The following is an 11,005-nucleotide window of genomic DNA, read 5'->3' as shown; positions in this document are numbered from 1 at the left end:
CAGTGTGAGCAGTTGTTAGAAGATGTATAGCCCATCTTGAACATCCTATGACCAGTATAGTGCACTCTATGTAATATTTTGTATTGTATTAATTGCAAATTGGGATTTCTGATCCATTGAAAGGTTTTTAAGCATATCTGAGACCAAAGGGATATGCTTTGGACCAAAGGGACCAAAGCTGATAGATCAAAAAATTGTACCACACTTGGTGGTGTTTGTAATTCAGCTTCACTGGGATTAAATTTCTTTTTTTTTTACAATGGATTTAATTTGTTGATATTTCAAAAATCTTTTCTTGTTGATCCCATATTGTGTAACTAGTCTGTCAACTGGAATAAATTCAGTTCCTTCTAATATATGTTCTAAGTATTTGATTCCTTTACAACTCCAATCTGGAAAGTTGATCATATTATTCTTTTGTAGTATGTCCGGATTGTTCCAGATTGGTGTACGTTTGCATGGGATTAATGAAGACTCTGTTATTTTTAGATACTCCCACCATGCTGTTAGAGAAGAACTGATGTTGATACTTTTAAATCATTCATGTTGTTTGATGTTTGAGCTGAAAAATGGTAGGTCTGAAATTTCTAGATTATTACATAGTGCCTGTTTTACATCTATCCAGGGTTCATCTAAGAAGGTGTGTTTTAACCATCTAGAGAAGAACTGAAGCCTGTTGGCTAAAAAGTAGTGATTAACGTTAGGCAGATCTAGTCCTCCTTTATCTTTGGTCCTTTGTAGTGTTTTTAAGCTGATACGTGGGGGTTTATCTTTCCAAAGGAATTTAGAAATATACGAGTCTAGAGATCTGAACCAATCTTGTGATGGCTTACTTGGATCATTGAAAATAAAAATGGTTTATTTTTGGCAAAACCATCATTTTTATAGCGGCAACCCTTCCCATGAGTGATATGGGTAAAGATTTCCATCTAGCCAGATCACCTTCTACTGTCTTTAAAAGTGGGATGTGGTTTAATTTAGTTAATTCTGCAAGTTTAGGAGAGATATTGATATCTAAATATTTAATGTTTCCAGATTGCAGTTGGGTAGATGAAGAATTATGGAAGGAGCAATTAATCGGAAGAACTGTAGATTTTGACCAGTTAATTGAATAATCTGAGACTCTTGAGAAAGAGTTTATCAATTCAATCACCCCAGAGATATTGGTTTGCGAGGTTTGGAGAAAAAGTAACACATCATCCGCATAAAGGCTGATTTTATGTTCTACATTCTTACATTTTATGCCCTTAATTGTTGTAGCCTGTCTAATTGCTGCTGCTAGTGCCTCAATAACAATTTTTATGAAACCAGTTTGGTCAGGATGAATTAAGAGGGGGGTTATTTTCTCTAATCTCTTTGAGAGAGCTTTGCAGATTATTTTAAGGTCTACATTTATAAGGGATATTGGACATCTTCCACTTTTCAGCCTCAGAAAAGTGGAAGATGGATGGATGGATGTGGCAATCTTTCTGGCCAATTGCTTCGCAAATGGGAGACGACGCGAAACCCTTTTTAACAACTCAGTACTACTTGGAAGTAGTGACATCTGCTGGTCATTTGAAGTACAACAGTCCTGCTGTGAAAATACATACGGCTGGGATACATACCAGTGGATATATAAACGTACTAATGTATGTTTATATATCAGTGTCAGATGTCACCTTTCTCCCCCAATGGCAGGGGCACGGACACGGTCGGGGCTGAAAACCAACAGCTCACTGATTCTGATATTTCGGTGGGTACGCACTTTGTGTTCACGCCCTTTTTGCGCTGATTCTGAAGCTGCAGGTTTTTATCTCTCTCCAAACAATATTGACCGAACCAGCAACAAAATAAGATACAAACTTCGCTTCACATAAATATCATCATGAATTTCCACTTACTTTTCCTGTTTTGCTTCCACCACGATAAAATCACACTTCATGCGGAGCTCTCTCTCTCTCTCTCTCTCTCTTTCCCTCTGTGTTTACTTCAAGAACAGTTTCCCATCTAAAAATCTGTTTTCTGCATTATTTGCTTGCTTATTACGCACAAGTCTACCGTTGTTTACAGCGCTGTCAGGTGCTGGTTTTTTTTCTTTTGCTTACTTCTGAAATAAAAGCCTCATTTCTGCTGTTCAATAGGCTACTGAACAAATTTAAACTTTTTAAAATTAAGCTAAATTGCAAAAGGCTCTGTCTCTAATAAAACCTCTGTAACTTTGCTCTGCGTTACTTCAGCAGCATCAGGAAATGTTCATATGTTGATTAATGGTTTTCTTTCGTTTTTGATCTACCGCAGAATATTTTAAGGTCATCTGCTATAAAATCCCAGGCCAGGAGAATCGCCTGTTTTTCTGTGTTTTATCCTGACTTACTTTGACACAAAGGCATCTGCTGTGATGCTTACACCTTTGATAAAGTCTTGCAAGTGTCAGCTTTCTTTTTATAGATATAAAAATATGGAAATGTACTGATACGTCATCAGAATTATAATATTTCTGACTGTCTGAGGCAAAATTTCCTCAATTCAAATCGACTCGAATCAGATTGAATCGAATCGTGGATCGAATCCATTCATGACCTTGTGAATTGGAATCAAATCGATTCTAGAAATAAGTGATGATACCCAGCCCTAGAAACAGCTGGAGAACTAAACACACCAAAATTAAGGTGACCAACTGTCCTCTTTTCCCCGGACATGTCCACTTTTCACATTCTGTCTGGGGCGTCCGGGGGGATTTTCGAGATTGATGATAATGTCCGGGTTTTCCTACAGAGGACGCATATGTGTGACGTCATCCCCGAGCTGCGGCTTTGTGAGTGGTTGTTCTGCGCTCACAGATGGGACAGACAGCGCACAGCAGCGCGCCTGGTAATGTTTAAAACCAGCCAAAGCGCAACTGCAGCTTTCAGACGAAATGCAAAAGAAATTTCCCTCGTACTGTACCGGTACTGGTAATTTTTCTTGTATAGATGAGGCCTTATTTCTGTACCATTATTTAATTCCAGAGGTTTTTAAGTTATTTTTTTTCTTTAAGCAAACAATATTATTAAAAGTTCTTCATGACAGGGCCAAGTGTCCTCTTTTTTGGAAATCAAAATATGGTTACCCTAACCTAAATCAAATCAGGGTAACTGAACTAAAAATAGGGGAAATGACAGAGGAAAATGCTAAAGGAAAAAAAGAAGAAACTGAAAATGGAACAAAAAGGGAACCTATGAACCCAACTGACAATATTTAATAGTAAACAAAAGAGAAAAAAAATAACTGGGTCAAGGACACATCACCGTGACTGTCCACAAATTATAGAAAATATATCAAATGTTTCATCTATGTTCTATTGTGAATTAAATATGGGTTTTGGATATTTGCAAATTTGTGTGCTTGTTTTTATTTACATTTTGCACATTATTTGAATTTCTTGTTGAACAATAACAATAAGTGTGTAATGAATAACATGTGAAAAAGTAAAAATCACAATTAATGATCAAGCAAAACTTGAAAATGGCATGGCAGTTGCATTTGAGTGCTTTTGAATTCAGATTGTGAGAACACAAATAGTAAATAGTTGACCTGAGTTATACAGTATATATGAATAGGTCAGATCAAGATATTTCGGTTTTTGTGTGAACATAGTCATTAATTTTAGATCTATGTTTTATAATATTAAAAAACCAACAGTTTAGCAGTAACAAGGATCTTTTTATTTACAGTGACAGACCTGAGGAGCTTACTGGAAGAACTGGGCTTGAAGCAGTACTTCAGCGATACGCTATCACTCAGCAGAATACTTGAGTTTGATAAGAGGACCATCACTGATGAACCTGCCAAGTGTAACTCAGACCTTCCATGGTATTTTCTAAAGAAACTAATGAGGTTTAATGTCACTGCTAGGAATGTAAAATGTACATCAGATTGTGAGTCAAACAGTGATGATGAATCAGGAAGTACAGACACAGATCTTGATAATATGATCAACCATTCAAACACAGATGACATGGTGAACCCCCTCGACATAATCACTGCTCTCTTTCTGTGCTCTGATGGCTTTCTACAGCAGGAAATTGCACTAAAAATGTCCATGTGTCAGTTCTCTGTCCCTCTGCTGCTTCCTAATTGTGACACAGAACAGTGCACACTCATGCTGTGGGCCATGAGAGACATTGTTAAAAAGTACAGACCTCAGTCTCTGTCACAGTCAAAGGGCTTCATTGAAGAAAGAATTGTTCTCTCTGAACTTCCAATGGTCTCTTTTGTCAGACTGGGTAAGTGCTCCTTGTCCAAGTCAAAGATTCTCAATATGCTTCTGAGCAATGATCAGCAGTACCACGACACCTTTGTTCACCACAACATGGAGTGTGGTGACAGTCCAAGAAGAATTTCCAACGGACTGACTGAAATTACTTGGTATCTTCCTGGTGGAAACAAAAACACTGACATTTTCAATCAGCCAGTGGCTGTAGCTAACCTTCGTGGCGATATTGCTTCATTTGAAACACAATACTCCTTTCTGTGTCAGACATCTGCAGCGGTTTTTGTTTTCTTTGATCATTTGGATTCTGAATCTGAGTCTGTGATCCAAAACCACAAAGCACAGATCTTCTTGGTGGGTAACTTTGAGAGCAAGTGCTTCAATTTAGAGGCTTTGAAAAAAGTAGCAACTGAGTTAGATTTAACTAAAAACAAAATCATTATAAAGACAAAGGGGAGAAATGATGCACACTTTGTAAAAGATTTGAGGAAAACTGTCAGAAATGTGGTTGAGAAATCAGAGCTGAAGATTAAAATAGAGAAGATGGTGGACGTTGCCCATGAACTGGGAATCCTGGTTGATGAAGATGCACCAGAGTGCCAGACTGCAAAGAAAAATACAGAAGCCATCACTGCAGAGATTCAAGATGTCTATAAATACAAAGAAGATCAGCTTCCCCGACAAGGCCAAATATGGAAAACACTGACCTCATTAGAGAAGGAAGAATTTCGACTTCGACATGTTGGGTCTAAAAATGTAGAAAATTACAGAAGCGATCTTTGGAAAGAGAAAGAAGACCTGCGGAAAAAGCAGAACTCATATGAGATGTCGAGAGCTATGACAAACTTCATCACAGGGATATCAAGGTCAGGAACAGAGAGGTTTTATTTCCTGAAATGGATGAGAATGAACCTCGATAATGTGTCTCGTATAAAACTGTCTGAACTCAAGGAGAAATATAAAGAAAAATGCAAGAACTCTGAGAACAAAGAGGAGATCAACGAAATTGACAGGCAGATTTCCAACAGCTCACTGGGGACTGAACACTTCTTCCGTGAAATGGGTCAGATCTATGAAGCTTCACTGTCTCTTCCAGAAACAGACAGATCACGTCAACAACTGCAGCATCTGCCCAAACTGTGTGCAGAGTTGTTGCTTGATGGATTTCCTCTTGAGCTCGTAGATGGAGATGCATCCAACATCCCTCTCAGGTGGGTGAGTGATGTTCTCTCTCAGCTCAGTGACTTGGTGTCTACAAACAGAAAGATACGAGTAGTCACAGTTCTTGGAGTTCAGAGCACAGGAAAGTCCACTCTCCTTAACACCATGTTTGGAGTGCAGTTTGCAGTCAGCAGTGGTCGATGTACTCGAGGTGCCTTTATGTTGCTCATCAAAATCAATGAAGACATGAAAAATGTCCTAAACTGTGACTTCATGGTGATCATTGACACTGAGGGCTTAAAGTCACCAAAACTTGCAAAACTGGACAACAGCTATGAGCACGACAATGAGCTTGCAACACTTGTTGTGGGGCTGAGTGATGTCACCATAGTGAACATTGCAATGGAGAATATAACGGAAATGAAGGACATCCTACAAATAGTTGTGCACGCTTTTCTCAGGATGAAGGAGGTGGGCAAAAAGCCTAAATGTCAGTTTGTTCACCAGAATGTGTCGGATGTTTCAGCCCATGAGAACAACTTACAAGACAGGAAACTGCTCCTGGATCAGTTAAATAAGATGACTCAGGTAGCAGCCAAAATGGAAAAGAAAGAGGAGAACAAGAGCTTCACTGATGTGATGGAGTACAGTCCAGACACTGGGAACTGGTACATTCCTGGTCTCTGGAATGGAAACCCCCCAATGGCACCAGTTAATGCAGGATACAGTGAGGCTGTATTTGAATTCAAGAAAAACATCATCCAACTACTGGGAAACTGTGAGTCATCTGCTAACAATATCATGGAGTTTAAAGAGTGGGTGAAAAGTCTGTGGGATGCAGTAAAGCATGAAAACTTCATCTTCAGCTTCAGAAACAGCCTCATAGCTGATGCATACATGAAGCTCTGCACACAATTCAATGAGTGGGAGTGGGAATTCAGAAAAGAAATGTACACCTGGGTAACAAACGCAGAGACTAAAATTTACAATTTTGGGACCAATGGAGCAACATCTGAAACATGTGACATGAGAGAACTTCTCATATCTTTGAAAAGTGAAGCCTCCACAGTGCTGTCTGCATGGGAGACAAAGATTCTGAACAATCTGACACAGTATTTCAAACGAACAGAGGGTCATGTGGATCTGGTTGAAGGATACAAAGAGGAATTCTCAAACAGTGCAAAGGTCCTTCGTCGTGAAATAGAAACTGGTATAAAGTATCAGCTTGAAGCAGCAGCAGGAATCAGACAGGGAATGACAGAAATTGAGAAAATCAAAAAAAATCATACAAAAGAGATTGAAAAAGCAGTGTGTGCATTAATTGATAAATGTCGAAAAAAAACCATCCAAATGACAGACGCAGAGTTGGACAAAGAGTTTGAGAAGATGTGGAGGGAAACTTTAGAAAAACTGTCTTTCTCTGAACAAAAAACCTCAAATGTCACAGACAGTGTGTCCTACTGTCTGAGAGAAAATCTGAAACATAAGGGGAGCCATACAAATGAGTTATTAAGTCAAAGGAGTCTACAAGACTGTGGAAAAGAGTCTTTTAAATGGACAACTGACGGATTGTACAACAAATTTAAACATGGGGCAAAAAAGTTGTTTCTAAGTCAAGATGACATAATGGCTGCACAACATCTGGCTGACAGCATCATAGCTGCTTGCACTGACCTTGTGAATGAACAAGTGAAAAGAAGAAACGATTACCATGACACTTACATCCAGGAGATCCTCCGCATGACTGATGAGAAGCTGAAAAACAATCAAGATGTTAAGATAAACATCAAGTTTGAAGTTTCTCTAAAACAGCACATCTGTGGATTTGCAGCCAAAAAGTTTCAGAAAATGCACGAAGATTTCATAGAAGAAAATGATCCGTACAGATGTCTGACTAAAAACAAGGAAAAGTTTTGTGATGATTTCAAAGATGTGTTTCATGAACGAGACCAGTGTCAGAAGAAGGCAGAAGAATTCACAAATAGATGTTTGAAGCCTGCTGTTGAAGACTTTGTTAATCGCTCCCTGGGTCCTGATATCATTGAAGAAATTAGGAAGCTCGAGCAGTTCAGCACAAGAATGTCGTTTCAGTATTCAGTTTTACTGGATTTGCTTTCCAAGGAGGATTTTCAAAATTATGTCAGCTACATTCACTCGTATGAGAATTACGTAAAGACATGGATACTCAAACAAATAAAGGAGCACTTCTCAAATGAGTCGACAGTTTTTGAGTTTGAGGACCGACATCTGCAGTCATGTATTGACAGCATAAATTCTGCCATCAACAAGGCCAAAACCAGAGAGAGTGATGATTTAAAGGCTTTTGTTGAAGATATTTGCAAAGAACTTGGTGATAAACTGGTCATTACCCAGGATGCTCTTGGTTCTTTCATGATACTCAACAATGCTGACAAGGAACAGTTTGCTGACTGTCTCACAACATCTGTGAATGACATGACAGAAACTCTTAGAAACAAGTTTAAAGAATCTAACTTTGAAATGAAATTAGAACATCTCAATGTGCAGCCACACAATGAACTTTTCAACCAGTTGATTGGTTGTGGCAAACAGTGTCCATTCTGTAAAGCTCCCTGTGATGCAGGAGGAAAAGCCCATACTGAGCACTTTGCTTCACTACATAGACCAGAAGGTCTGGGTAGATACAGGTGGGAGAGCACAAAGAAACTTGACACTGAAATATGTTCGTCTTTGGTGATCAGTGACGACAGTTTTCATTGCAGTGATACAAACAATGAATGGCACCCTTATAAGAAATACAAGGAAATTTTCAAAGACTGGAAGATTCAACCAGATGTGAGCCTTGAAGCATCAGACTATTGGAAATATGTAATGAGAAAATACAACAGTGAATTTGCCAAAGACTATAAAGCAGAACCTGCTGACATCCCAGCAGTCTGGAATAACATCAGCAAAAATCAGGCACAAAAAAGTCTCAAAGAATCATTTTACATCAAGTAACTGCTCGTATTCCTCTTTATTTCCTTCTCACCTACAGAACAACAAGTATTGTTTTTGTGATACTGAGAAAAACTTTTAAGTAACTTAAGATACTGTTACTGAACAGAACATTAACCTATTTGGCAGCAAGTAAAGTAATACAATTACTGAACACCTTCACCTCAGTTTACATTTAACACATTTAATGGAAAGCATTCTGATCTCAAAATTAATGTTACATTTTCTTGTGTGTGTGCTTTCTTTTTGTTGTAAACCAGACGCTAAAGAAAATGCATGCAGTCAGTGACTAGCAACTTTTATTTTAAAAAATTATCACATAGATATGAAATATGAAATGTTATTATTTGTTTTTGCCAAAAATTGACACTTTTGTTATGGATGACTAAGTTTTCTTTATTTTTTTATAATAAATGAAAGAACAAAAATAATCAGAACCAAAGTTTTGAAGAATTTGGCATCAAATATTTACACATTTAATGTTTTTAAAGTTATGTTTGTATAAAAGATGTTAGAATTCCTTTGAGTGGCATTAATCATGTGGGTTAAAATGAACTATGTGATTTTATTTTTACTTCTTGTTGGTTAGATGATCAAATCAATTTAATTATGTTTAGTCACTCAATTCTAACCCCAAATGACCTGTGATGTGTGTTTGCCACAGTCTTTATGTCTTTTCCATTGTAGAGTGCTGAGTGACATTAGACAGGATCTCTGTGATTTATATTTGTTGTTTTGATTTGCATCAATTTTAATGTGCTGGAGAAAAAATAAATTTTAATGAACCCCAAATATATGACCATAAAACTTCACATTTGTGACCGTGACAAGTAGCTGAGCAGTTGGGCATGATTTATAAGTATTTATTTTTGCACATTAAGCACATTGTTCTCTACACATTTTTATTTGCTATTGTCAAAGTACCACTGCTGCGCTTGCTATCCCGGGTTTGTTGCTTTACATTTTATTATGTTGCAGAATGAACTCATTCGTGCGTACTTGCATTGTTTCTTTAGTCTATTCATGTAGGTCAGGTGTGGGAAAGACCTGCCCAGCATTTCCTGACATTAAAGTACTGATGATGTCATAGCTGACATCACCAGGTTAAACCAAGAGTAGGGGTGTTTTTGTCCATAGGAATATCCATAGGAATAGGAGGAAGAACATTATATACACTCAACAAAAATATAAACGCAACACCTTTGTTACTGCTCCCATTCCCCATGGGATGGACGTAGAGACCTAAAATTCATTCCAGATACACAAAATAACCATCCCTCCCAAACAGTGGTCACAAATCAGTCCAAATGTGTGGTAGTGGGCACATCTGCCATATTGAGATAATCCATCCCACCTCACAGGTGTGCCACATCAGGATGCTGATCTGACATCATGAGTAGTGCACAGGTGTACCTCAGACTGCCCACAACAAAAGGCCACCCTGGAATGTGCAGTTTTTTGCGCTATTGGGGGTCTGGGGACCCAGAACCGGTCAGTATCTGGTGTGACCACCATTTGCCTCATGCAGTGCAACACATCGTCGCATGGAGTCTATCAGATTGTCAATTGTGGCCTGTGGAATGTTGGTCCACTCCACTTCAATGGCTGTGCGAGGTTGTTGGATATTCGTGGGAACTGGTACACGCTGTCGTATACGCCGGTCAAGCACATCCCGAACATGCTCAATGGGTGACATGTCCGGTGAGTATGCTGGCCATGCAAGAACTGGAACATTCTCAGCTGCCATCTGCCCTGAACAATGTGAACCATGATTCATCCGTGAAGCGCACACCTCTCCAATGTGCCAGACGCCATCGGATGTGAGCATTTGCCCACACAAGTCTGTTACGGCGACGAGCTGGAGTCAGGTCAAGACCCCGATGAGGACGACGGGCATGCAGTTGAGCGTCCCTGAGACGGTTTCTGACAGTTTGTGCAGAAATTGTTTGGTTGTGCAAACCAATTGTTCCAGCAGCTGTCTGGGTGGCTGGTCTCAGACGATCTTGGAGGTGAACCTGCTGGATGTGGAGGTCCTGGGCTGGTGTGGTTACACGAGGTCTGCGGTTGTGAGGCCGGTTGGATGTGCTGCCATATTCTCTGAAACGCCTGTGGAGACGGCTTATGGTTGAGAAATGAACATTCAATGCACGGGCGACAGATCTGGTTGACATTCCTGCTGTCAGCATGCCAATTGCACGCTCCCTCATTGCTTGTGGCATCTGTGGCATTTTGCTGTGAGACAAAACTGCACATTCCAGGGTGGCCTTTTGTTGTGGGCAGTCTGAGGTACACCTGTGCACTACTCATGATGTCAGATCAGCATCCTGATGTGGCACACCTGTGAGGTGGGATGGATTATCTCAATATGGCAGATGTGCCCACTACCACACATGTGGACTGATTTGTGACCACTGTTTGGGAGGGATGGTTATATTGTGTATCTGGAATGAATTTTAGGTCTCTACGTCCATCCCATGGGGAATGGGAGCAGTAACAAAGGTGTTGCGTTTATATTTTTGTTGAGTGTATATTGTTTAGTATTAAGCTTTGCTTGTTCCATATTCAGTTTTTCAGCAAAACTTGTTTGAGTCCATAAGAAGAGATTCATTCTTAAATCTGGAGGAAGATTTTTTT

General features: G+C 39.3%; 1 protein-coding gene across 1 annotated transcript; it reads left to right on the top strand.

Moving 5' to 3' along the window:
• The first annotated feature begins 2,679 nt into the window (after window positions 1-2,679).
• LOC146714574 (up-regulator of cell proliferation-like) lies at window positions 2,680-8,374 on the top strand. Its single transcript, XM_085440306.1, has 2 exons — window positions 2,680-2,797; window positions 3,696-8,374. Exons 1-2 carry the CDS (start codon window positions 2,680-2,682, stop codon window positions 8,372-8,374), a joined length of 4,797 nt encoding a protein of 1,598 aa, XP_085296432.1.
• Window positions 8,375-11,005: the final 2,631 nt, after the last annotated feature.

This window comes from Copadichromis virginalis, linkage group LG3, assembly GCF_057382275.1.
Source record: "Copadichromis virginalis isolate Kocher_CV1m ecotype Utaka linkage group LG3, C_Virginalis_male_GT1.1, whole genome shotgun sequence".
Lineage (NCBI taxonomy): Eukaryota > Metazoa > Chordata > Actinopteri > Cichliformes > Cichlidae > Copadichromis > Copadichromis virginalis.
This window is presented reverse-complemented; position numbering and strand designations above follow the sequence as displayed.

Coding starts and splice junctions, on each gene's coding strand:
- LOC146714574 (XM_085440306.1), top strand. CDS start 2,680: ATGTCCACTTTTCACATTCTGTCTGGGGCGTCCGGGGGGATTTTCGAG. Junction 2,798..3,695: donor CATCCCCGAGCTGCGGCTTT/GTGAGTGGTTGT, acceptor TTTTATTTACAG/TGACAGACCTGAGGAGCTTA.